General features: G+C 39.7%; 1 protein-coding gene across 2 annotated transcripts; it reads left to right on the top strand.

The window, feature by feature from the left end:
- Positions 1-74: 74 nt before the first annotated feature.
- On the top strand, positions 75-27,887 carry cgnl1 (cingulin-like 1). Of its 2 annotated transcripts, XM_067485886.1 has the most exons (19): positions 77-237; positions 2,241-3,954; positions 4,079-4,173; positions 5,602-5,707; positions 6,105-6,206; positions 8,177-8,313; positions 9,894-10,029; positions 10,340-10,552; positions 19,063-19,269; positions 19,384-19,488; positions 19,572-19,724; positions 19,942-20,112; positions 22,461-22,622; positions 22,805-22,894; positions 25,302-25,385; positions 25,597-25,721; positions 26,032-26,140; positions 26,251-26,414; positions 26,506-27,887. In XM_067485886.1, the coding sequence occupies exons 2-19, from the start codon at positions 2,293-2,295 to the stop codon at positions 26,651-26,653; spliced, it is 3,969 nt and encodes a 1,322-aa protein (XP_067341987.1). In that variant the 5' UTR covers positions 77-237; positions 2,241-2,292; the 3' UTR covers positions 26,654-27,887. The 2 variants fall into 2 exon arrangements, with proteins under 2 accessions (XP_067341997.1, XP_067341987.1); XM_067485896.1 differs by lacking the exon at positions 25,302-25,385 and having other exon boundaries at positions 75-237.
- Positions 27,888-27,987: the final 100 nt, after the last annotated feature.

The raw sequence follows: 27,987 nt of genomic DNA, 5'->3' as shown, positions 1-27,987 counted from the left end.
TATGTAGACAAGCGGACTTTTGAGTGGGTGGGCGGGTTAGTGCGCTTGTTTTAGGAGGCGGAGCGGCCCGGAGGGTCGGACGTCCTTGTGAAACTGCTCTGTTTGCGTCTCAGAACGCAACACAGGAGAGATTAAGTTGGCCAGCCGTGGCTTGGGCATTGTGTTCAGCTGCTTTTAATTTTCAACAAACATTTGTAATCGGCAATAACTGAGAGAAGGGGAGAAAAAGCGCCGCTGGTGAGTAATCAATTGTTTTCACTGATTCATTCTGTTGTGAGAAAGTAAACAGCCGTTAAACTCCACACCGGGTCATAAACTCAACATAACGTCGAAAATGACATTGTAACCTCCTGTAAACTGGACTTAATGAGATGAGACACTGACGACAACAAGATTTTAACGACGTTCATCGGCTGATGTTTTATGTGTTTCACGCCACCTGTTGCACTCCGATGTAAAATGTTCATAAACTGCGTCGAATAACCGCCGACGTTTGTTCGGTTAACTGTAGCTAAGCTTTGTTCGGTTAACACAGCTAAGCTGCTGTGAGATTTTACTCCAAATCGTATTTTTATTTGTGTTTACACTCCGCACGCTGCCTTTACCTGGGACCCCTGAATAGTGAGCTCCCGTTCATGTTACGTAACTTTGAACTATTTTCCCACAGTGTAGCTAAATTCTTACTGAGGTTTTCACCTTTTACATTCACTTTCTGAAGCTTCGTCCTATCTTGTTTCTTGCACTGGGTCACTGCAGCTACAGAGCTACAGAGGACTCTTTTCGTGACATGGAAATGTGATATTTTCACAGGAGGAGATAAAAATCTGCTTTGCACATCTTTCGGTGCACAGTCTTCCCTCAGTTCCGATCCTAACTATGCATTAAATGCTGACCTCTCTGCAGCTAGGGGGTCAGTGAAGGCAGCACGGCCTCTGAAGGACAGTGGAACAGCTGAGTGGAGGTTTCCTCCCTTTGCAGTGAAAAAATACAATGGGAGGAAAAAAGTTGCACACTTGTTGGAGTGCTTGTGTGTTGAATTCATGTGACACTGAGGATGAAAGGGTCTATTGTTTAGTGTTTAGCTTTAATCTGTCCCCAACAGCACCCTTCCTACTCAGCAGGACATCTTGGACTTCTTCTTTCCTCCCTCCTGTACAACCTCATTCTAACTGAGGAGCCAGCAAGTATACTCATTGTTTAGGCCATAATTATCATACTAAATTCATCATGAGACAAAATGCATCAGGCTCTGGGTGGTTTACAATTTACTGCTGGAAACCCCACAAATCTTAGGGATTTAATGATGTTTTGCAAATTTGCACACAATGACCTAATGCAACCCGTCACAGATAAATCAGTTGATAAATGTATATCTTTTCAATTTCCTTATTTTTTCTATATAGGATATCAGTTAAGCTATTTCATGATTATGTGACATATCCCACTTTTGCCTTTGTTGTCAGTCTTATCAGTGTCCTTCACCCAGGCCCATCTCAATCCGTATTAGTAATGTCCCATCAGGTAGAATGGGACGCTATCAGCAAGGGAAACAGGAACCTGTTGAAAGCCCATTGTCCAGATAAACACATGGTGGTTGCTAATGGTTTTGTTTTCATTGGCTTCACATGCATAATGCATTCAGCAGCCACATTAATAGTTGTACACAGTTTGATATTTATTGCCAGCTGTATTCTCAAAATCAGGCTGTAAATCTGTCAAATTTGACATCCCTGCAGTCATTGTAAATATGACAAAACTGAGAATTGTTGTTCTCCTTCCACACCATTTCTCATGTATGTAGATTGCATATTCCTATATCATTCAGACGTAACAGAGAGAAAAACAGTCATTTCTGACTGACTAATGTTGTTCTCTCTCTGTGTTTAACATTTTACGTTTTTGTGCACAGAAAACACAGACATGGTCAAACCACACCTGTTGGTCACTGTGAGGCAATTTCAAGCAGCGACTGGTTATTTTAGTTGTTAAAGGGAATGTGGCAGTTGTTAAGTCATACTATTGTTGACATATTTGTAGGCTCTGACATTTTTAAGACAACATAGGGAAGGTATCATCTTACCCTTCATTTGGCCAGAGCACATTAGCTGAGCAGATTTTCAAGGAGAGAAAGAAAACTAAACAAACGGAAAATGAAAGCCAATATAAGCAATTGCAGAGAGTCTTTTCATTAGAGTGTCTCATCCCTGACTAATACAGCCTGTCCAACTCTCTGCTTACAGAGGTGGGCCACCTGATTCAGGGAGAGGGACTTATTTTCCTTCTGCATTCCTGATGGAGTCATACAGAGTGACTGGCATTCCTAATAGTGGACCCCAGCGTGGATATACTCAGCCGTCCCGCCCCTCCAGGCCTCACAGCAATGGAGCTGGTTCATATGGTCTCAGCATCCGTGTCCAGGGTATAGATGGACACCCCTACGTAGTTCTTAACAACCAAGACCAGGGTCCTCAATCCTACATTGACCCTAATAGTAATGGATACATTACTACAGAGGGCTCTTTTATTGAGAACTACCAGGAGTACGATTTCAGAGGAAGCAAGGAGGCTGGGTCCAACAGCCCCTTTGGGGACTACCGTTCTCAGAAGATGATCCCATACACTAGTTCTCAAAATGGTGCTGCAGATTCACAAGGAAAGAAACCATCCACCCTACTGAACTTTCAGAAGCACCCTGAGATACTCCAGCCATATGATCCAGAGACCAACTCACTCAACATTGAAGGTTTCCACAGCATGCCTTCAAGGCCTCTGCCTGTGGCTGAGACTGGGAACAAACGCCAGAGTTTCTCTTCCAAATCTGCTATGCTTAGACAATCCCATGTCAATTCATCAAGCCTGGACCACGATAAAGCTCCTGTACAGTTAGAGAAAAGGCAACCGTCATCACAAACCCTGAGTGAGACAGCGCTTCCTAAGCTGAAGTCACAGCCTCAGTCCATGACTACAGCCCAGTCGCAGCCTCAGGCCATGCCACAAACACAAGTTGCTCAGCCACAGTCCAAATCTAATGTCACCAATGTGAATCCACCACAGTCCAAGCTAGGCTCTAAAACTCCACACCAGTCATTACCTTTAGCCCAGTCTCAGCCCTCCACTGTATCAAGTCCCATGAGTGAGCAGAGTAAGACATCATGCAGATCCCCTAGTTCTATGAGCAGTGCCAACTCCAGCCTTGAGCGCACCCGCCGTGAACCAGATGTCCTCCCTCTGCGGAGGACTGACTCCAGTGGCCCAGTTCTTCAGTCCTCTTCCCTCTCCCGCCAATCGTCCTCATCTTCCACCTCCAAAGCTCTAGTGGACGAACAGATGGAAGCCCTGTATGCAGACACCATCAACCGCCATGAGAACCGCCGTTACATCCCTTTCCTCCCTGGTTCAGGCAGAGACATAGACACAGGCTCCATTCCTGGTGTTGATGAGCTAATTGAGAAGTTTGACAGCAAAGATAGCAACCACCAGCACAGGGGCAGAACAGGGCGCAGAAACAGAATCAATCCAGAGGACAGAAAACGTTCACGCAGTGTGGACAGTGCCCTTGGGCTGCGGAATGACTCTAGCTACATGAATGAGTTTAGTCGTCATCGAGGTACATCCATGGAACATGTCTTGCGGCCCTCTCAGCTACGGCTGCAGAAAGCAACTGGCATGCAGGACTCCAGGGTCACAGTTGTAGATGGTAAAGTCAATTTGCAGGCTTCATCTCAAGTCACAAGTGCACCGGGCTCGCCGGAAAGCACAGTCTCGAGAAGTGTCAGCTCAATTCAGGGCTTCAAAAAGCCAGCAGCTCGCTCCTCTTCACTACCCTTTAAGGGTAAAGAGAATGAGGACAACACCTCATCAGTTAAAAAGATTTCATCAACATCTCTGTCCACATCACTGTCCAAGTCTCCTTCCACTGCAGACACAAAGCCCAGTACAGAGACAGATGTTCAGGTAAGGAAACTTGAATTATACGAAAAGTCCTTAATTTAAAGTTTGTTACTTTAAATATAAAGCTGCCCAACTGCTGCTCTTAAAATAAAAAATGTGCTAAGACCAAATTTCTCGTCATATCCAGGCAACACCTGATCTCCTGAAAGGTCAGCAGGAGCTTTCCCAACAAACAAACGAGGAGACAGCGAAACAGATTTTGTTCAATTACCTAAAGGATGGGTGAGTTATCTTGATTTTCCCTTTAGGTTATTAATAAACTTGAAAAAATATTGTTAAAATATTATAATGTTACTTTAATGTTATCAATCTTACAACTGTTACTCAAATCACAAACCTAACATATTGTTCTTTCTGAAGACTAAAAGGAACATGTTGCACCATAAGGCAGCACATAAATGTGTTTTTTAAATCATAGCTGTACTGTTTATAAAAAAAACGTCCAGGAATGTGCACTTCTTACCCTCCCTGCGAGGCTGTGGGTGATGCATTTTTTTGGAGTCTGTTTTCTTACAGAATCCCACTTTCTCTCCTGCTTTCATTTTGTTGCAGTTTGAAATGAGAGGAAAATGTGTTTATGCAATCGGACGCTTACTCCCTGTGAAGGAAAGGCACCTTTGGTTTAAGAACGGATTTATACAGTTCTTGTATGTTTTAAAGGTTTTTTCGTAACATAGAAAGAGAACAGGAAATGGTTTGGGTGTGTCAGACCTCAGGTCAGGAGTCACAGGACAAAGAAAAGGAAACACAGATGGAAGTGTAGAGGCTGAAACTGAACATTCCCAAGGCCCAGAAGACAAACATTCACCAACATGGGGTTATACAAACATAATGAAAATCATCTGTATGAGCAGTGTAGAGATACTGGTTTCTGTCTCAGCATTGTAATTTATTGAAATAGTAAATCACTGCTGTCAGACAGTATATAGTAAAGTGATGCAACTCCAGTTTTGTTGATTCTGATGTTTTCACTTCCACTGAAGGATTAACTGTTTTTCTGTGGGTTGAGAAAATCCTCCCATCTTTGCGCTTTCTAACAACAGGCAAACGCAGAAATGCTTGTTTTCCGAGGGCAAAGGCAAAGCTGCTTTTCTTAGCTCCAGAGAAGTTAATGTTTAGGATGTGTAAGATTGTTACTCACAGTATAATTCTAATATTGTTGGCTAGTTTATTTCTTAAAATATTAGCTTGTACCTGTGGGTGTGGCTAGTTTTGTGATCAAATGTAAATTTAAACCTCTATGATAAAAAGTTAACAAAAGTGAACAAAACTACTAAGTGTGTGTGTTTGAATGTTATCTGAATATCAGGAGAAGTCAGTCAATAAATAATATTTGCACTCTCTTGCACTTTGGATGATGCATGGGTTGTTTGCAGCAATGCCATTATAGTGCCTGTATGTTTGATTCTTCCGCTCATGTGTCTCTCAGTTTATTGGACGGTGAAATGAACCTGTGTGTGCTGTGAGTTGACACATCAAAGCACCATGATCCTTTCTGACCCTTTCTAAGCTGGGAATGAGTTACTCTGTTCCCAGAACTGTTGGGAATTAATTCCTGATCTCCTAAACACTGGTTATTAAAGATTTCAAAAACCCACTCTGAGTGTGTTAACATACCGGTGTGGGTGTGGTCTGTGTCTGTGTCTGCAGAAGCAACGATGGCGATGAAACCACGAAGAGAAAGGTCAACCTTGTCTTTGAGAAGATACAGACATTGAAGTCCCGGGCGACTGCCAGTGCACAGCGTGACAGCAAAGTGAGAGATTGTTCTATTTGTGTCATTTCACTATACTACCATTTAACAAATCTCTGACAGAAAAACATGTCACCTCTGCTGTCTGAAAAGCCAGCTACATGTCTAAAGGGCATCTTTAACGTTGATATAAACAAGCTTCGGCTTTTTTTTTAGCTTTCCAAAGTTAACATTTTTAATTCAGCCTCATGTTGTCTCTTATTCAGATCACCGAAAAATATTGTGACTTCAAAGCCTTTAAAACTGGGACCTATAAAAGCTTGTTCAAATGACACGTTACTGTTTCAATTGAATATTTACCTTCTTTTACTAAAGGCTAATACCAGAGTCCAGATAGTCAGTTTGTATTTTTACCATTATTCAATTAATAGGAAATAACAAGCTCTAAATTGTCTGTCAGTCCCCTGATCATGTTGCACAGGCCAAGGCTCTGCAGGAGCAAAACACTCAGCTGGAGAAGGAAATTACTGAACTGAAGAGTCAACTTGGGGAGCAAACTACGGTAACAACAGCATTTTTCTCTGACACCAGCCTGTTACTTTTGTTTTTTTTAGTTTATTTCTGAACAATATCCTTTAATCATGGGTTTGGTTTCAAAGAAGGTTTAAGGGATTACTGTTCAACTTGTTGAATTCAGATATTTTAGGACCATTGGCTAGATGTAGAATTTTCTGTACTTGTAACAAACATTAATTTTCATGGTCAGAACAGCAGATAATAAATATTGCTTTCTTGTAAAGCAAGAATACAATACTGTTCAATAAATAGCAGTTTGCTTTGCAAGTTTTGGAAACTGGAAGCATGTGTCACAAATCCATTTATTGTACAACCCCATGTGCAAAATGTTAGGAAGATGTGAAAATTGAAATAAAAACAGAATGCAAGGATTTGCAAATCTCATCAACCCATATTTTATTCACAATAGAACATAAACAGCATATCAGATGTTACAATTTCTGGGAAAATATAACACATCTCAAAAAAGTTGAAAGAAGGGCAACAAAAAGCTGGAAAAGTAATTGCTGCAAATACAAAACAAATGGAGGAGCATTTGAAAACCAATCAAGTTAATTGACAACCGGTCAGTAACATGACTGGGTATAAAAGGAGCATTTCAGAGAAGCAGAGCCTCTCAAATGTAAAGATGGGCAGAGGTTCACCAATCTGTGAAAAACAGTGCCAAGAAAATGTGGAACAATTTCAGAAAAGTAAAATTGCAAAGACTTTGATGATCCCAGCAGCTACAGTATATAATATCATTATAAGATACAGAGAATCAGGAGGAATTTCTGTGTGGAAGGGAGAAGACCGAAGGCCAAAACTGGATAGGCGGAACACTTCCGGATGTCACTCTCTGTGAACATAGTTTGCTGTGGAATCCAGAAAATAAAGTTAAAGCTGTATCATGGTAGGAAGAAGCCAAATTTAAACATGATCCAGAAATGCCGGCAAGTTCACTCGGCCAAAACTTCATTAAAATACTCTGAGGCAAAAGATGAATCAAAATTTGACATTCATTTTGGAAACCATGGCCACAATGTCTTGTGGATTAAAGAGCTTGTTATCAGCAGACATTTTAAAAGCCTGCATCTCTGAATGTATGGGGGTGCATTAGTACCTATTGCGCGAGCAGCTTGCACATCTGGAAAGACACCATCAATGCTGAAAAGTACATAGAGGTTTTAGAGCAACATATATTCTCATTAAGATGACGTCTTTTTTTAGGGAAGACTTTGCATATTTCAGCAAGACAATGCTAAACCACATATTGCATCCATCGCAACAGCATGGCATTGCAGGAGAAGAGTCGGGGTGCTGAACTGGCCTGCCTGCAGTCCAGCCCTTTCACCAAGAGAAAACATTTAGCGCATCATAAAAGAAAAAAATCCAGCAACAAAGGCCCAGGACTGTTGAGTAGATAGATTCCTGCATCAGACAAGAATTGGACAAGATTCGTCTCCTAAAACTCCAGCAACTTGTCTCCACTTATCAGTTGTTTGCAGACAGTTGTTAAAAGAAGAGGGGATGCTACACAATGGTAAACATCACCCTCTTCCAATTTTATTTTGAGATGGGTTGCTGCCATTAAATTCAAAATGACTTAATATTTTCCATAAAATGTTAGCATTTCTCAGTTTCAATGTCTTATGTGTATTTTATTTTCATCGTGACTAAAAATGGGTTGATGAAATCATTGCAATCTGTTTTTTACATTTTACACATCTTTCCAACTTTTGGGGAATTGCGGTTGCACTTCAGAATGAGTTTGAAACAAAAGAAATGAAATTTAAATTGTAAAATTAGTAACTTTATTTTCATGTAGACCCTGCTAATACAAAGATGCTGATAATAAACATATATCTTTGTTTGTATAAAGGAGTTAATTTGGTCCAAAAGACAAAAAGCATGGTGTGGCTACTTCTGTGTGTCTTCATTAAAATTTCAACATTAATATTTATGTTCCACCATCAGAAAAATCAAACTGACAAGGGGGCATCATCGACTTTGAAGGAGCTGCAGTGGGAGCTTGAGCAGCGTACAGAAGAGATCAACCGTCTCAAGGAAAAACTGGCCAAAACAGAGGCTGAGCTACAAACAACAGTGGAAGAGTAAGTCCAGAATGACAATATGGTAAAAGACAGGTTAATAAAAAGCAACTTTCTATTTTAGAATCACCAGAATATTTTAGTTTGGTTTATAATGTTTACTCAGTTTTCAGTGATACGTTTCACTGTGCAAACACTAGCTAGAAGCAATTGTCTAAGAAGCAAAAAGTTTCCTTTACTATTGTCACCATCTTGTTTGTATTTGTGATGGTAGGTATGTGAGGTTGTTTGTTTACTTTTATGATGGAGAACTGAAATGCAAACAGGGATGATAAGATAACCGTCCTGCACCTAATGCACCCCCTGGGGAAGCTAGCTCTTGGCAGGTCAAATTAGAAAATTGGTGTTTTGGGGGAGTCATTTTGCTGTTAAAAAGCTCACCGTGTTGGATGGTTATAAATAACAATAATTAGCTGATCATGTTAATTATCAGCTTTGCATTAAAAGTTGATTTAAACACTATGTTCTATAAACCTTCCCACTGATACCAGTGTAGAGTGTCTGTTGATGAAACTGCTCACAGTGTTGATAGTTACTGGGGAGGTTACCATGTTAGTTCTTAAACAGCCTTTTGTGTGTTCTTTGGTTTGTTAGGTTTCTCTGCCACATTCTGTACTATGCTTGGTGACTAATTTACTCTTTACTCTGACAGCTCTTTCCATAGCTCTTTATCTGTCCCCATAAATAAACAACTGAGGATTTGAGTGATGTCAGTTGCCACTCTTGATATCTTGCTGGCTTTTGGTTCTCAGTTAATTATAATGTGTAGTTTGAGGTGTACTGTGTTTGTTTTTTAGGATGAATTGCCCAATACCAAACATTTATTTTCTCCTGGATTTTTAAATTAAGTTAACTGAGTTTTTATTAGCAAATCTTGAAAATTTGATTTATAAGATGCAAAAGACCCTGGCTGGAACTAAACCATGGGCATCACAGTTATGTGGCATGCTCCCTTTGAGCATATTCTTACAACAGGCATTCACGGTTCAGACTTTCACTGGAGTCTACAATACTCAGTGGTGATTTGTGTCATGTCACTTATCACCCACCCCCATCTGTCTTGTCGTACACTGTTAAGAGAGTTCTGGTTTAGTTAGGTATTTCTTTTTACCTCTGCTCTCTGTGAGCCTCACAATCAAACCTATCACAGATGCACATTAAAGGACGCCTTCACTGATTTTGAACTAGCTTTTTATGCTTTCTATGGTATATCAAAATATCTCTCTACTTTTAGCTGAAAAATACCAATTCCCAATGACATGACTGGAAGGAACCTTCAGTTCAAATTATGCTGTTTTGCTGCTCACACTATGGAGTTTGTAATCATGTTCATCAAGCTTTCCAGAGCTCCCCCACATGACATCCATCAAACACCTAATGATGGAAAAACGCCTGGGTTTTTCAGCTAGAATTGGAGAAGTATTTCAATACAGGGAAGTCAGAGTGAAGTTACACCCTAAACTAAAGCCATGGAGAGCAATTTAAAATTTGGTGATGTCGTCCTTTTAAGGTGCAGGAGTGCGGGTGTGTCTCTGACTGCATATAGTATGTAATCTGTAGTGACATGTTGTGTTGCTTGTCAGGCTCTTCCAGGTGAAGATGGAGAGGGAAAAGTACCAAACAGAGATCAGAGACCTGCAGGATCAGCTGTCAGAGATGCATGACGAGCTTGACTCAGCAAAGAAGTCAACAGCTGATGAAGAGAAAGACATCATTAGGGTGATAATGCACAACATTTAGATTTTTTTTTTCTAAGTTATTGAGTACTGAGTGTGGCTTACAAAAAACACTAAGAAAGATAAAAGCTGAATGAATACAATATTGAAACTGCATAGCACTGTTATTGTGATTACTTATGAAAGCCAAATGGGTCTTTCCAAACACATTTCTGACTTTTACGGAGAGAATACTAAACATTACTGATAAATGTGTATTCAGTTACAAAAGTTTTCAAAAACTAGAGCAGACTTGAGGTCCACATTGAAAGGAATGATTTGTCAACAAACTGTCCATTTATCATTTTTCACAGGACATGATGCAACTGAAGGTGGAGATGCAGGAAGTTCTCCTGGCCAAGGAGGAGCAGGAAGAGGTGCTGAGGAGGCGAGAGAGGGAGCTGACAGCTCTGAAAGGAGCCCTGAAGGAGGAAGTGTCCTCTCATGATCAAGAGGTGGACAAGATGAGGGAGCAGTATGAGAAAGAAATAAGCAAGCTGCAGATGTCTTTGGAGGAGGCCAAGCAGGTAATCATTCTTCCTTCCTCCCCTCTCCTGCAGTTTGACTCCCTGTGTTGCTTCCTCCTCTTTCCTTCACTCTCGCCCTCCCCCATTATCTCCACTGAGTGTGGAGATAAGTCTCACATCAAAGAAGTGTGTGTGTGCATGAGTGCATGCGTGCCTTTTGCATTGCGGTTCATACCATATGTTCTTAATCAGAGGCTGTGTAGCTGCGTTTCAGGTGACATTTACACCTTTTCAGTAGTTTCACAGCTGAATATTAAAATACAGACACGCTGGTTTAAAAAACGTCCTTTTTAAATAAGTATCCTTGTATTTTGGTGGAAGTGTTTTGCAGGAAGAGAAGGAAATCGGGGTAAAGGGGCCTTATCTTATTATCCATTTCCATTGCAAATGGAGAAAAAAATAGTGTCAGCATATAATTCATTGTAACAGGCAAAGATCCAAATGTCGAAGTTTATTTTATTTTTTTTATTTTTATTTTATAAAACAAGTAATTTAACAATCATTTGTTAACATAAATTAACAAACCTCCACTTTACTTCACTACCTCACTAAAAAGGTTCCTCCAAATATTTGATGCCCCAGTATCCTTAGAGAAATGATGTCAAAGGATAAATTAACAGTTGAGTTCACCACACATTGCTGTTATTCCTAAAAAGTGTTGGATTTTGTTTTGTAGAGGTACAGAGAAACCCAGACAATGAATAGCTTGAACATCTCGGGTTTTAATGGTGATTATTTATCTATAGCAATGAGAAGTTTTTCAAAAGATACAAGTGGAACCTTAGTTCAGCTTGAGTTCACTTACTTGAGCTGTGTCAACTGAACAAACTAATAAAATGAAAACAAAACACTATGCAACAGCTAAATGTAGCTTGTTGTCATTTTTCATGGTCAAGTGTGGAGGGGTGTTATTATCTCAGCTTGTTCCTCTGTGAAAGGCCATTTACAGGAAGGATGAAGGATGTCTGATTTTTCAACATATTAATCTGTATATAAAAATGTTAAGAGTTGAATAGAGGTTGCTAGAGTGTATTGTAGGGTAGTAGTAATTCTCATACAAAAACCCTCATGTGCTCTGAAATGGAAATGTACACAGTCAAAAAATGTAGACGGTTCTGTTTTAACTTCACTTCACGCTAAAAGCTGCACCTCAGGATTTACAAATCTCATTGAACTATAATATCACCAGTAATAACCTTTTATAAATTAGTAAAAAAATGATGAGGAGTAAGCTTTCTCTAGAACACAGAGGGGTTGTCAACAGTAGTTTCAAACGTCGAGAAATGTGAGTTGCAAGGAGACAAGCAAAAGTGTGAGGGAGGAGACACTATCACGACTGAAGGCACAATGTTTTCAGATGGTCACAGTGTGACTCATGTGTGTCCTGTTTGTGTGTAAGGGTGGAAGTTGTCCTTGTTTTCAGCTTCCTGGAGGCCTGTTGGGTGGTCCAAACCAACGTTCTGCAGTAAGAGTCTATGAAAACATTTCCTTTTGTTGAACAGAGGTACAGCTCCCCTGAGAGAGTATGTCATTAGGGGTAGACATTGCCTTGTATACACTTGGCAAGATGAAGTAATTGTTTGTCTTTTTTAAGATATGAAAGGGTTTTCTACTTGGTAGAGCCTTTTATTTTTGTCCTTGAATTAATGTCCTGTCTTTAGGTTAGACACTTGTAGACTACAACACAGTGCCTGTCAGTTACTATGCAGAAACCATCTCCGACCAACGTGTTAGCTCCCTCTTTGTGTGGCCCTGACATTTTCAGTGACCAGAGCAGCCCTGTGGAGAAGAATGCTGGAAACTGGAGCACTAAATTGCTCTGTATACTAGTTAATTGCAGTGGCAAGCCATCACTAATCTAATGAGCTGCTGTTCCTGAGTTGCAACGTGTCCCCTCTTCTTTCTGTCCCCCAAATGAGTGGGGGTAATCTTAGTCAATGATGAATGATGAGTTTGTTTCACACAATTATAGCAGAGGGGGCTGGGACATGCTGAATAAGTGGGTCAGTATGTTGTGGAAAAGGGGATGCGTGGCCAGCCCCCATTAAAGGAGTGGCAAGCCTGTTTTGTGTCTTGTGAAAGCTGCATTGTGTTTTCAGGGAGTAAAATCTATGGAATTTTATCAAGGTCTTCTATCATACTTTCTTGAGAAGATAGGACTTTATTTTAAGAAGTAATGTTAACTTGAGTTCTCAAAGCTTTATAACAAAAGCTCTCTGCCTATTTGAAAGAATGTGGAAAGATGAGATGTGGTGAGTTGAGGGAAGGATTTGTTTCCAAGAATGTTGGGGTCAAAGTGGAGAATGCACACCCTGCAGACCTCCTTCCCTTTGCTCCTGCTCTGTTGCAATATACCCGGTCTGAGCTGCGGAAGAAACTTGGATCTTTTCATTTTTACCTTTTCGGAGTGCTGCATCTGCATCTTTATTGTGCGCTAGATTCTCAGTGTTAGAAGCTTTAATAAACTTCTTGCTTCCTACCTATAAAGACAAGGTCACAACATTTACAGCTTATGTGTCACTTACTGCCCCAAGCCACAGTATGTAACATGGCCACATTGTTATCATGCTCTCGTCTGTAACCTCAATTCAAAGTATTTATTTTTTTAATTTCCTACAGTACTTCCACAGTTTTCACACAAGTCTCCACAGTATTCTCCCGGTCACATTCATTTTCTGGCTTGTGCCATTCTCGCTGCCATATCTCAGCAGCTCAAGCCTTACTGTCTGATCATCAAACTTGGGTAGCCCAGAGAAGAGTTCCCCCTCAGACTTGCTTTGAAAGTAAAGTCTCCTGCATAAGTCTGTGTGTTTGATGATAGCAGTATATTTCTTAGTGTAGCTTTAGGAGTTGATTTAGCTGGCGACTGGATAGAGTGGGAGAGAAACAGGGCAGCAAATGTGGATAGAAATGATGGAGAGTTTCTGGATCTTAACAGAGACGGCACAGAATTAGCGGTTTATCCTTGTTGAAATATTAGGTCTTTTCTGTCTCCTAGTAGCTTTAATGATAAATTGATAGATGGATAACGTTAAACAGACTTTTAAAAAGGAAGCAAATACCCCGAAGTTCAATCAAAAATATGGGAGTTATATGGGAATTATGAAATGTGCGGGATATAAGGGCCAGGGCTGTGTGAAGCCAAGTACTGCCCTGGATTTTTGTGTTGATTTTCCTTTACTTTGCTGCCTGTGAACCCTGATGTGCTGGGAGTCTAATCTATCAAAACAACTTGCAGGAGTCAAGTTAAACACGCACCACCTATTGAACTGACAAAGAACATTTGAGGCTAGTGGTTTAAACTGATAGTTTACATTCAGCAAGCAGTGCTTTTAGTGGTGGTCAGTGTGTTTTCTTCTGAAGTTCTAAGCAAGTTCTTATTTTTCCACATGGTTCTCGTTGTGTTTAATGTTACACCTTATGTTTGTGTGCCAAGAAAAACAGAATCTGGAAAACTGGTTTGTAAATTTTCATCTTACATTTGAATTTTTGCCACATAACTGGTTCAATACACACATTTGGAGTCTGTTGTTAGTATGTAAAGTGTGGGTGGAGATCTCCATGTCTGAGCTGTTAGTCTTCAAACTTAAATGGTTTGTGTGGGATGAGGATTTTGGGCCCACAGGTTTATTCATTCAAAACTTGTCTTCTTTGGCATTTGGCCTGGAAAACTGGAAAATGGAATTTTCTGGTGAGAGTATGACTGAGTTTTGGCCAGGACGGAGGTGCGTGATTTATAACTTTATGAGTTAAAGTCTGAGTAACTCTACACAAACATTCCTAATTTTGATATATCCTTTGTAATTATTTTTAAGGGCTGTCACAGAGCTTTAGATCATATTCTGCCTGCACGTTGCATTGTCAGGTTTCACAGTGAAGAAACAATTTACTGGTTTATGGATGAGGTTAAACTCCCAGAAATGTATATTTGATATTAGATATTAATGCAGTGACTTACAGAAAGTGCCCCTACAGCATATGTAGGCAGTTGGTAACAGTATACTGATGGCCAGACAGTAAACTGCTTGTAAAATAACTTCCTTCTGTATCTTTGTGGCCTGAGCCTCTGCTTCACAGGATTTCAGATTGGGTTGTGTTGGACTTTGTCTTTGAACCAGATCGCTTTATGGTGGTTGTGTTATAAAGATGGAGTCAAATGAGTCTGGCTTGAATAAGGATTTACCTTTCTGGGGAAAAAAGTTTTAGTTACAGTTTTCTTAGATATTTGATTTTTTTTTTTAACAAACATCAGTGTTTCTTGAAGTATTTGCTAATGCACACTTTGGCTTTAAACAGAGACTGTTAAAAGCGGGCTTCTGTTTGACTTTCTCTGAGGACAAGATACAATTTGATAACTGTCCTGCTTTCCCCACAGAAATGCCAGTGCTTCTCAGCTGTTACGTTTCAATTTCTACGTCAATCCTTCCTTTCTTACTTGACGGGCCTTTTTTTTTTTTTTTTTTTTTTTTTTTTTTTTTAGAGAAGCTGCTGTATTTATAACACAGCAGACAAAAGAATCTACATATCCAGAGAAGATTTTTCTCCCCACATTGGGGTTAAGGTCAGTCAATGTGATACCATCCTGGACATGACTTGTACCTTGATGAACCTTGGATCATTTTTATTTTTACTGACCCATTTGTCAATGTGTAGTTTTAGCATTTTTTTCTTGGGGCTATACCACCTGCCAAAACTTTCAAATCACAGTAAGAAAAATAATATCATGGGTTGCTTTATGTTGTCTCCCGCAACCAACACAGTAAGCAGCTCATTGGCTACTAAACATAAAATGCAGTAAGAGGTACGTTACAGGCTGCTGCTCAATCTATTTTGTATTCGCCTGTTCATTTATTTTTTTAAAAGGAAATTATTTAGCATCTTGTTCAACTGTTGTACAAGGCAGTCATGTGTTTCCATGCATCCTCATTTGGAGCAGCTAAAAAATCCAAAATATTTTATCTGTTTATAAAATTTCAAACATTTTCACATATCCAGTATAGTGGTGCAATGCTTTTAACTAGACATTATTGCAGTTGTATTTATTTTTCATATGAATAAAGTGTGACTGTTTCATCCAGCATATTTTTAATACTTTTTTACTTCAATCACTCTTAGGTGCTTAGTTTAACACATGTACCTTTCAACATCAGTTCATTATTAACTCATTAAATAGTAAGTTATCAGCAATAAGATTAAAAATACAAACCATCACAGAAATAATGACAGCCTCTTTGCACGTTACAGTATATTGTGCACCATTGAACAAATGTTTTCAGTCTACCAAATGGTATACTGGGGGGAAATACCTTTGATGCGTTTGTCTTCGGAAAAAAAGAAATCAAAACGCATTCAAAACAACATCAGGAATGGGGAAGGAAAAGAAGTGACATGTTGAAATGACAGGTTGCTCTGGAGAGACTACCAACCTACTTTACAGTACTTTTGAAAGATATTTTAAAATGTCATACAACAAGTTACACATACTGCTGTCATACAGTACCTGATCAACAGCTTTAGGCTTGCCCATTCCAGGGTCGCCACAGCGGAAGGTGTTCTGCACATTGATTTGGGATGACTTTAGTTCTTTTTTTTTTTCCTTTTTTTTTTTTTTGCCGGATGCCCTTCCAGCCGAAACCCTTTTATGTCTAGGCTCAGCCCCGCCACGAAGGTTGCCCTTGATTGGTTGGCGTGGCCACACCTGGTAGGGTGGGATTCAAACCCGTGTCCTTCTGTATGCCAACCCAATGCTCTACCACTGCTCTGGATGCCCTTCCTGACGCAACCCTCCCCAATTTGGGGATGGGAAAGGGCTGTTAGGGGTTCAGTGTCTTGCCATAGAGACTTTGACATATAGCCGGGACTGGGGATCGAACCACTGACCCTTTGGTCTGTGGACGACTGCCAGTACCCTATTTCTTAATGTGGGTTGCTGGGATTCTGACTTACCAATAGGTCAATTGTTTAAATAAAAGTTACAACACAATCACAATCATAGTTTCGAAAATAAAGGGATAAAATGAGCTAATATTAATAGAAATTAACAAACGCTTTGCTTGATTGATTTTAAATTTCTCTTGCAGGTTTTTTCTCAGCTCTTTTGTTTTGCTCCGGTGGGAATAATGGAGGGCTAACATTTCAACACAGCACACAGCCTCGACTCAGTCTTCACTTTAGCATTCAAGCCATGTTTCAAAGACTGGCCGAAGTTAATGTGCAACTTTAGACAAACAGTATGAATACACAAGAGAACCCCAGTCAAATTTGATTCAGGGTCATAGGAAAAATACACATGCTGTGTCATATTGCCACAGATATATATAGTATTAATTCAAAGAAATCAATTTGCATTGTCTTTGTTGAATTGATTTGTTTAATGAGACGGGATAAGGGAGACAAATAAATAATTGTCTAATAGCTGATAAAGAATGTTTTGTAAGGACTAATCCTTCAGTGATTGTTAGGTAATCTTTAATAATACTTTGAATGATTAACCTTTTGTTGTATTAAATGTAGCTAAAGCTTTTAAGAAGTTAAGTAACTAGTGTATAAGAAACAAGTCAGCTAATGGGTAAAACTATTCTTTTCATGCAAGTGTGTTAAGTTCACTTCCCATATGAATGTCGCAGAAAGGGTAACTCTCACGAGAAAGGGCTACTGTCACACCACCTCTTACAGACAGCACCATGGTTTCCCTCTGTTTTCCCATGTTTTTAACCTGCACTAACCAGTGTGGGAAGTGGGGCAGGCAAAGTAGTGTGAGGGCTGAATTTGCTAAGTATGTTGTCATAGTCGAGCGCTAGGGCAATTGAAGTGAATGTTGTGCTTAGCCCCACATAACCCCATTTTCCATTCCTGACCTTATGCCCTTCACACAGTTAAAGTATAAACAATAGACGCATTTATTACTTTGTTTTAAGTGGCTAGTATTAGCACCTGCAATTTTTATATATTTCATTTAGAAAATTTGTCTATTACATGTTGTCGAACCTAAATTCTCGTTTGCCTGAGAGGTGAAAATGTGTTCTTTCTGGAAATGGTCATGTTGAGTGGGTACAGGGCTCTTTGCTTCTCTGATGAAAGTACAGTAAATGACCCAGTAAGGGTGGCTCTGTAGTGACAGGGGAAACAGGTCTGACTGCTCTAAAGCACGGAGACGGGAGGCACCCGCTACCTTACTAGTACGGGAGGTGACTGTATTTATGCATGGGGACGACAAGACGAGTTGACCAAGTTCACCTAAGTCACAAAACGATACTGATGGGTAATCAGAAACTATATTTTGTATTTGTAAAAAATTAACTGTGGTGCTAAAAAAGCTATATAATTTTCCCTGCTGCATTTTGTCACACAGAGGTTCTGCTTGATCTGTGTCAAAGGAACATGATATTTTATAATTCCCCTTCTGCTGATTCTGACGTAACCTACTAGGACAGTGTCTGTAAGGATTTTTGAACTTCTTCATAAACCCACTGATCAAGAATAGCAAACCAGTTTTTGGCACCACCATGTTGTCAGTGCAGGGTTACAGGACAACTCAGTCAGGAAGGCGGGTGTTTTGCATGCTTTCAGGTTTTGGTGCACACACGTAGTGACGTTTTTAATAATGGTCTTGTGTATGATGTGTAATAAGGTATAACCTGCTCACTGTGCAGGAAGATGGCATTGAACTTTCTTACTATAAGTGCATCTCCACCAGTGATAGATCTGTTATAAAGTGAAGATTTTCAATGTCTGTCAAACAAAAAATTGCCAACCTGTTTACTAACATTCCACCTCTGTGCCAAAAAAACGATCCAAAGAAATCTTTGTTCACTACTGATACTGTGGTTCATTGGCAAGATAACATGACAACTAAAACCTGTCATTATTAGCCACATAGTTGTCAGATTTATTTCTCTGTTACCTTCTATTCACAAACATGTATTTCCACCTGTCATCTGTTCAGTCTTTCCTACACAGCATTCCACCCTAAAAGGTCAGCGAAAGAGCAGACACTTCATTCATAGGTTTGAAAACAGGAGGGGCTCACTGGACTTTTTATTAACTTTTACCCTGCCACAAGAGCAGACTGGAAAACTGTATATAACTACTATTATAACTTTATACTATTACTACTACATCTAAATTCTAAAAGCAGTCTCTCAACAGGATATCAAGTGGACATTTAAATTTATGACTGATACTAGTAGGTCTGCCTGCTATAGTAGCCTACTGACTTTGTGGGGCCTTCCATCATCAGAAGCTAATGATCACTAACATTTAGTTCCCTTCATTTGTGGTTTATTATAAAGTGTGAAAGAATCACAGTAGGCCCCTTTTATTCGGTGTCTCCACAGCAACAAAAGTTCGGGGAGATCTTAAGCACTACAAATAGCTTTTTGTTGCGTGAGGCATTACAAGGAGTCTCAAATATTCCATCAAGCTTTGTTGTTCCGTTTTCTTTTCAGTGTCACACACTCTTGCTTTCTTTTTACTGAAGCCTCGTGTCTTGTTCTACTTTATGTGTGCAGAGCAGCGCAGCAGTGGCCCGTGAGAGGGCTGAAGTGGAGGCAGCAAAGGGTGCAGCAGAGGGCCAAGCAGGACGTTTAAACCAAGAGGCTGAACGCTTGCGCAGACGGGCACAGGAACTGGAAAATGAGGTGGCCAAACTCAATCGCATCATTGATGAGGCCAAGCTACAGGAGAGCAGGCTGGGGGACAAAGTTGGTCGACTGGAGGTGAGGGGTCAGATGAAAGAACATGGAGTACGCTAAATCGCTGGTTTAGTTTACTTTGCCACTGATGCATTTCATTCTATATGAGTCTTATATGCAACTATTTGCAATTAACAGAGAGAGAAAAAGCAATTGGAGGAGTCACTGGCAGAAATTAAGGAACAAGAAGAAGAGATGTCACGTGCCAATCGAGCACTAACAATCCGGCTGGAGGATGTGCAGGTGAGACTAACACTGCGCTGCACTGCATGTGGATATGTATGACATGCACTGTTTTACACTTTTCATGCCTTGGTCTTCTATAGAGAAACTTGGCCAAACTGAGCAGTGAACACAAAGAGTTGGAAGAGAGATTACAAGAAGAAAAGACTCAGAAGGAGCAGTTTAAAAACATGAAGAACAGCATAGAAGATGAGAGGAAGCTTTTGGATCGGACAGTGGAGAAACTTCAGAGGGAGGTGAGTATATGTTAGAAGTTATATCTAGTCTTTTTGTTTTTATGTTGTTTGACCTCATGTGATTCTAATCAGCAGAAATGGTAAGAGTGCCAAAAACGTATTTTTCATCTGTGGCCATCAAATTATTTAATTTGGTTTTTAAAGATTAAGGGAAACAAAATGATGCCAATAAATATCTTTCTTTTGGATTTCCCCTATTCTCTCATTGTACCTGCAGATGAGTGATATTGTGGAAGCATCCCAGTCGTCCACTCGTGAGCTGCAGCAGCAGATTGATATTTATAAAGAGAAAAACCGTCGGGAGCTGACAGAGTTACAGAAACTTCTAAAGGAGCGAGGACAGGAGTTGGAGAAGTACCTGCTAACTACCAAAACCCTGCAAGAGGAGGTACAGTAGTTGGCTGTCAGAGTTGTATATTGACACTGCTTTCATGGTAAAATTGATGAAGCGAAGGTCATCATTAGTCAGGCCAGCCAAGCCCTCCCATGCAGAACAGCAAAAGATGAGCCATTGTTCTGACTCAACCGGTTTGACCTCTCCCGCCATCATCGTCTCCTTTCAGAGAAGGATGTCATCACTTAGCTATTTCCTCTACCCACTGCCCTCTCAAACCAAAACTATAGGATTTGAAGTGAGTAGTTGAGCTGAGTGGAGTCATAGAAAACCTCTGTTCTTTAACAAAATGTTTACACTCAGTGGCAGAATTAAATGGGATGTGGCGAGTTCTTTTGTAATCCTTTGATATGAGGTCGTAACACCACAGTGGTGAAACCTAACAGCCTGTGAACACTCCGATTGTTTGTATTCAAGACATTTATTTTTGTAACCAGTTTGGAATGTAAATTATGTGATTTTTGAAAGCAGAGATAAATGAAAGCTGATTATATACACACAGTTCCATGGTTAAGAACTCTTCCTGCTTTAGCGTCTATTTGCAATTTACTTAGGTCGTGTAAGTTACGCAGTCTGTGACATGTTACTGATGAGATGGAGGTGAGTGTCCTACTTCAGTGGCTTTTTCAGAGCTTAAAAGTCAATATGAATCTAACACTTTGTTATAGTGGGTTAGTCAGTTTAAATGCCTGTTTTTTAGGTTTGATGTGTTGACAGAAAAAGAATTGAAAAACAAAAAGAATTAATAGTTAGTTAATGGTCTCCCAGAGTTTGTGAGCTCTAGCTAAACATATCCACCCATATCCAAGCATTAACATATGTTTTTATTTTAATTTGAATTAATTTATTTTTTTGGTCTCGTGTTCTAACATGCACACAAAGCCACATTAAGCACGGGGGTGAAGTGATACAGCTGTTAATGTAATGCAATCAATGTGCCAATAAAGGAGGAGAAGGAGATTATGTAAATGGTGCAGGTTTTAAAACCTTAAATAAAAAGACTTGCAGATGTTTTTTTTATGAGGTAGGGGATACATTAAACATATTAATTAGCCCTTAAGGATACACACAGTGTAGCCTAACTCTAACCCTGTAACCAATGTGGTACTGTTTATAATGAAAGCTTCACTGGGTGCCTTTTTTAATAGAGGTTTTGGCAGTTTCTGTATTGACTGTTCAACATGCATAATGGTCTGTCTCAATTTTACAGATTTACTAATGTGGAAGTTGTTGATATGGGCTTTCAGCTGTACAAGTCATGTGGTAATAGGAAAAGTGTTCATATCAGGGTTCAGAATTCAGGTTCTTCCTATTTTTTTCCTGTCTGCATCCATGTTAATGTACCTTTGTGCAGCTGCTGCTCTAGAAGAGGATGTCAGCATTGTGATATCATTGTTGTTAAAGCTGTGCTGGCTGGATTTCACATCCTCCTTCTCTGCCTCACTTCAAAAACTGGCTGCTCTGATCTGGACCTACTGAGCCCCTTTTCCAGCTGCTCTCAAATGCACCATCAGTCTCCACCCATGTGAACTTGGCAGACCATAACTAAATCACAAACATAGGCTACGTACATCCTTTTTTCTTTGTTAACTACGTTTCTCAACAGTGTTCTGGCCCGGAGTCTGTAGCATTAAGATATAGTAGCAATGAATAATGTTTACTCCTTGTATTAATTTCTTTAATTTATCAACACATTACTTAATTCTTTTCTAATCTTGCTCGTACAGTAGATATTCTGCCCCTGAGGGAAGATGTACAATTATCCTATAACACTTATTATTAAGTCTTGGTATGCTTAGCTTTGGCTCCATGGCTTAAGTTAGGTCTAACTTAGGTATTTACAAGATGAAATATGCAATAATTCTGCACTAATGGGCAAATATTTGTTCTTGGTGACAAATAAGTGCAGATGATGGATTCTCGTTGTCTTAGCATTAAGCAGTGGGGGCAGTTTTCCAGCTGTGGAGGGTACGGCTGTTGAGGGAAATACTAGCAGCGCTGGATTCATTAGTCACTCAGGGGAACCATATAATAATTTCCCTAAGCAGCATTTAAATTGTTGGTTATCACTGCAGCGATAATAACTTGAAAAAACAGCAAGGTGACATATTGGACAGTGAGATGAACTTTTAACAGGAGGGCTGGTTTTAATCAACAATTACAGCAGATGTTTTTTAATAACATGCTGAGGTTCCTAATTAGAGTCTGAATTCCTACTAGACTCACTGATCTTCTGGGATCAAACAGTCTCTTAAAATATTTTCTGAAATTAGAGGTGGTTGGGGTATTTAGGCATGGAAAGCAGTGATGAATTTTTGAGATGCTGATGCATTTTGTTTTAGCTGTCTCACCGGAAGGAGGACCTGCGGCAATGTCAGAAGGAACGTGATGAAGCCGTGCTGAGGGAGAAGACACTGGGGAAAAAAGTCCAGGATCTGATGATAGAGGCTGAGAAAAAAACTCACGCTAAAGATGATAAATCTCGACAGATCAAACTCATGGAGGTGCATACAGTACATAATTGTGTCGAGTAAAGGCTTTTTTATTTGCAGACATTATAATGTAAATTATTGTAAAATACCCACTGACACTTATTTAGGATACTTGCACGTGTCAGTAGATTATAAATGTCAATGATTTAGGTAAATATTATTAGAAAAAGCATCAATGTTATTGCTTCATACAGGACAGAATTGCGCAACTGGAGATGGACCTTGACGAGGAGCGTCAGAATGAAGATCAGCTGATTGACAGGATAGATCGAGGAAGAGAACAGGTACAGCACTCACGCACACACATTCTTAAAAGATTCTCATCTGTGCTCACCTGTGCCAGTGATCTGCAGCCCACGTTCACTTTAGTCATCACACATGTGTCTCTGTTCCATCTCAGCCTGTGAATGATATCTCCATTTCTTGCTTTCTTTCCTACCTCTAACATTATAACTTCAGGCACTAATCTCTTTTTAAAGAAAACAAAAAGGAGCCTGTCACTTCTCCAAACCATTTTAAGTCTCAGAGATGATTTTTACATGTTTTGATCGGCTATATCAATGTTTTGGTGCACGTGAACACTGTCAGGCATGTGTGTCTTTACATATAATATAAAATATTAGAGTTTATTTCTATTCTGGTCTGAATCAAGTGGACAGGTTTTTGCTTTGTAAGATTATCCTGCTTAATCATTCAGATGGGCAGCCTGCCAGCGTGGTCTATCCAATTTTCGTAGATCAGTCACAAAGGATCCTTCTTTATGCTGTGTCGGAGCCAAAATATGCAAGCTGCCAACTGTCTCAAGTTTTCAGGTTGTGGAGTTCAGTTGTAAATTGTGCTCAGTAACTTCATCTTGAGAACACATACAGTTCTTGTGCTTGAAGTGAGGTTTTATATCTGCAAGAAAATGCTTCATGTTTCTCTCCTCTGTGATAAAGCTGCTTATAGAGACAGTAAGATTTAGATCAAGTACATGTGCTTTTAGCATAGTTGTTTAATTGTTAGTAAGTGATCACTAATCAGAGGAAAGGTGTTGGTTCTGGAAAAGTAACTGGAAGTAACTAAATATTATTCCAACCCTGGGTTTTATGCCAACGTGTATGTCTTGTATAGCACATTTATTTTTGTCCAGTGTTCAGCATTTCATGGCACCTTGGCAACTCCATCAAATTAAATTACAGTTACTGTTGTAAAGTTTCAGGTTCCCCTTGGCTTTTAACTAACACATATTTGAAGTTTCAAAAGTGTGTAGCAACTTTAGAGAGCCTTGTTGTGGTTTGGTAGAAGTAGAGTATTTAAATGTCCTTAACTGGTTTTACTTTTTAAAGAAATTCTGGCAGAGAGAAAAGAGTGGCATTGTGACGAAGTGGCATTGGTTCAGCACGAAGCTGAGGTTGGTTGTCAAGGCAACACTTGAGGTTTGAGCAGTCAGAGTGGAGTAGGTTGAGTGCCAGCTGTGTGTGTGTGTCTGTGTGTGCACGTTTGCATGTGGGTATGTGCTGGTGTGTTTGCTATGATGTCTGTGGGGAGGCAAGTGGGGATGTATGACTATGGGGTGGAGGGGTGGTGGGGGTTGCAGCAGAGGCAGCAGGAAGAACACCTGCGTCTCTCCTGGCACCAGGTGCTCCTCTCCTGTCTAAATGAGAGTAATCTCCCCTCTCGTCTCCTGCCGTCTCTCACAAAGCAGATTAGTTTCACTGTATGTTCCAGTCTGCTGATTCAGCTCCCTCAAGCACTGGGCTTGGTGCACCAGTTATAGGGGCCATCGTTCATCAGAGCAGCCCACTGTCATCCACTAATTGGCATAAAATATCACCAATTCGAAGCTCCTCTCACAAAGAAAGAACTATCACTGCTCTATCGATTTACTTTTCATCCTCCCTTCTTTTGAGCTTCGCTATCACTGAACAGTCATGCTCATGCAGTCAGAACTTTCTCAGTTGGTTTAATTTAAAGTGAGTTGATATGTGATGACAACTGAATAATATTAAACGAATAGTTTGACATTTTGGAAAATACATTTATTAACTTTATTGCAGAGTCTTGGGTGAGAAGATCTATACCACTGTTGTTGCTACAATATAATCACCGGTTAGCTTAACATAAAGCTTGACACGGGGGAAACGGTTATCCTGGTTACACAATCTGCCTATGAATGATTTGATACGAGCTATATACACATGATTTTATGTAAAAGCAACATGTTAATTAGTGAGCCGAAGATGTGATTTGTTACCAGGGACAGAGCCAGGTTTTCTACTGTTGCCAGTGCTCGTTTTGCTAAGCCAAGTTAACTGGCTGCTGATGGGAGCGTTCATACAAATTGTCGAGTTGTCACAAGCCTGACTCTCTGTAAATAAGGGAAAGAGCTTATACCATAATTGTGAACTTTTGCTTTAACATTTTTGACTGGAGAGATTGGAGTGTTTGTTTTTTCTACAATCCCCTATCAATGAGAGTTGACATAACAATCTTGAGAAAAGGTGGAATGCAGTTGAACAAGAAAATCCACCAGCCAACAAACACCAATTAACTTGAGCTTTTCCAAGATTAACTCTTCTATTGTTCCGCATTTTGACTCACTGAGCGCTACAGTGATTTCTGTTGTGAGACTCACATGGTGTCTGATAATAATAGTCATCAGACTGTGTGGGAGCGTAGCAATGACAGTGTCTGGGCTCGGCTTGACAGGTGGAGCAGATGAGAAATGAACTCCTTCAGGAGAGGGCTAGCAGACAGGACCTGGAGTGTGACAAGATGGCTCTGGAGAGACAGGTACACACTTTACTGTCTCAAGGAAAACGTCTACATTGTGTTACTACATAAGTTTAAAGCATGAACACACGTCATTCATGTGTCTTTTCATCATGTTCATTTAGTTGTGTCCAATTTCAAGTTAATCATTTCCCTGTATAACATTTTATTTAAAACATACAGTTGTTCTCTTAAACATCTACTACTGTGCCTCTCCGCCTGTGACATTTAGAATAAAGACCTGAAGAGCAGAGTGGATCATCTAGAAGGCTCCCAGAAGTCCAACAAAGAGGGGCTGGTAGTCCAGCTGGAGGGTCGCATACAGGAGCTGGAGGAAAGGCTAGAGGTGGAGGAAAGGTGAGAGCAAGACTCCCAATAGGAAGTGATGAACTTAAGGGGAGACGCTTGTCTGAAAACTAGAGAGGTTTTTTAGCCCAGGGGGGTGACAACCATGTAGTGATTTCTAGCTTTGAGTTTATACAGTGTCTGGCAGCAAGAGGAACTTTGGTAAGATCACAATGACATTTTGGATTTATATTATTCAGGGGCTTTTAAATTATTTTCCCACCTGGAGAAACCATCTGACTCTAGGTAATCAAATATTTCTTTTTTTTTTTTAGATTTATGTAAGTCAGTATCGTAATGCAATGCACTGTATGTGTTTCAGGGAGCGTGCTAACCTGCAGCTTGCAAATCGCAGGCTAGATAGAAAAGTAAAAGATATGATGATGCAAATTGAAGAAGAGCATCACTCAATGCAAGACCAAAAGGACCAAGTACGTAATACACACATCCAGACAAATAACTTTCTTTTTTGCCTACATAATGTGACAAATTGTTAACCTTGAACAGTCTTAATCCACTGCTTGTTATTTCTTCCATGAAGTTGAATCTGCGTCTGAAGGCCCTGAAGAGGCAGATGGATGAGGCTGAGGAGGAGATCGACCGACTGGAGCACAGCAAGAAGAAGCTGCAGAGAGACCTGGATGAGCAACAAGAAGCCAACGACCAGCTCCAGAGCCAACTCAAAACTCTGCAAACTGAGATGAGGTAAAGACATAAAGTGTCCATAACAGACAGATCAGTGCTTTAAAAAGGTATTCTCAGTAACCAAGTTACAAAAATGTTTGTTCTCATTTAGGCGTAAGAGCACCTCAGCTCCAATGCTCAACACTCTGGAAGATGATGACGATGATGTCAGCACTGATGGGGAGACCTATTTCAGCTCATCATCAGGGTACAAGCGCTCGTCAAGTCAGGACAACGTCTTCTCCACCTTCACAATGTAAATAAACACTAAAAAGCTGCTCTGTGCATCGCGGTTGGACCAAATGGCTGCAGAAAAACTGTAGATATTTAAGTAAATCATCTGTGTTGGATTCCTCGCATGGAGTACGCAATTTAACAGTTCACATAATTGTCCTGGATATAATGCAATGTCATTATCCATCAATTTACTCAGTATTATTATGTGAGCAGCTCCAAGGTTAGTGGATTCAAATCCTACATATTAATTTGCCAATAAATTAAATGTAAGTATGTTTAATTTGGTGGTTTTATATTCCCATTAAAGATGTCTGTCCAGGATTGTGAGCTCTGTTCTACAGTAAGTGGGTCTTTTGTCAACAACCCATTCCACTTGCTTGTCTCTGATATTCTAGCTTTAGAAGTTGAACATACTCTTTAATGCACTGTAAAACAACCAGTACTGCCTTTGTGAACAATATGAAGTTTTTAACCCTTACCCTTTGTATTCTTCTCAAATATGTTATAGTTGCAAACAGTATCTGAATATTACTTTTTGTATCATCACTTTTAATAATCAATGAAGATCAAGTCCAAATATAGCCATGTTGTTTTTATTTATAGAAAATCCTGGGTCAACTTTTTTTTTTTTCTTTTTTTGGGGGGGATCAATAAATGAGGGACTTTGTACATTATATCCATTTTATACAGTTTTATATAATTTGATGTTCAATCATGCTGCAGATTCATCGTGAGTTACTGCACAGATTACTCATGTTATTACTGACAGGACACTAGTACTTCTACTTCTACTGGAAACGGCTGCGATCATGTGATGATGCATGACAATATTTTGTGAATATCCACACATCGAACCATTTCATCTCAAAACATTTTCTCATCGGAAATTCTTATTTATCTTCTGTCTCTTGTGACTGGGGCAGTGTTGATACTGAACCGGTTTTGAAAGTCTGTTTAACCATATACTTGTGTGTTTGTATTTTACCTCTGTATACACAAGACCTATAGCTCCTGTGAAAGAACATACACAGGCCATCTTACATTTTCTTTAAAGCAAATGAGGGAATTTTAGAAAATAAAGTGACAATCGATGTTTTGCTACCCTGTGATAATTTGCACTGTGCTGAAATGCCCAAATCTGAGGCCTATGAAGGGGGACAGTGAATTACAACAAATTCCTGCAAGAACTTCTGTCATTTGTACACAGTTTTATTCTAATAAATCCTGCTGACATTAAAATAAAGTTACTTCCAGTTACTTTTACATACTTTTTTTTTATGTCCTGGCAACTGATATTTTCTATTCTAAGACTTATGCAGACATAAAACGGTTTACAGCACTCTAGAAATTAATGTCT

Source organism: Channa argus, chromosome 2 (assembly GCF_033026475.1).
Source record: "Channa argus isolate prfri chromosome 2, Channa argus male v1.0, whole genome shotgun sequence".
In the NCBI taxonomy this organism is placed as follows: Eukaryota; Metazoa; Chordata; class Actinopteri; order Anabantiformes; family Channidae; genus Channa; species Channa argus.
The sequence above is the reverse complement of the archived record's forward strand: the minus strand, read 5'-3'. Positions and strand labels throughout refer to the sequence as shown.

Excerpts from the sequence above, each read along its gene's own strand:
- cgnl1 (XM_067485886.1), top strand. The coding sequence starts at position 2,293 with ATGGAGTCATACAGAGTGACTGGCATTCCTAATAGTGGACCCCAGCGT. Across the intron at positions 10,553-19,062 it reads CTTTGGAGGAGGCCAAGCAG|AGCAGCGCAGCAGTGGCCCG; the intron begins GTAATCATTCTT and ends TTATGTGTGCAG. Across the intron at positions 25,722-26,031 it reads AGGCTAGAGGTGGAGGAAAG|GGAGCGTGCTAACCTGCAGC; the intron begins GTGAGAGCAAGA and ends TATGTGTTTCAG.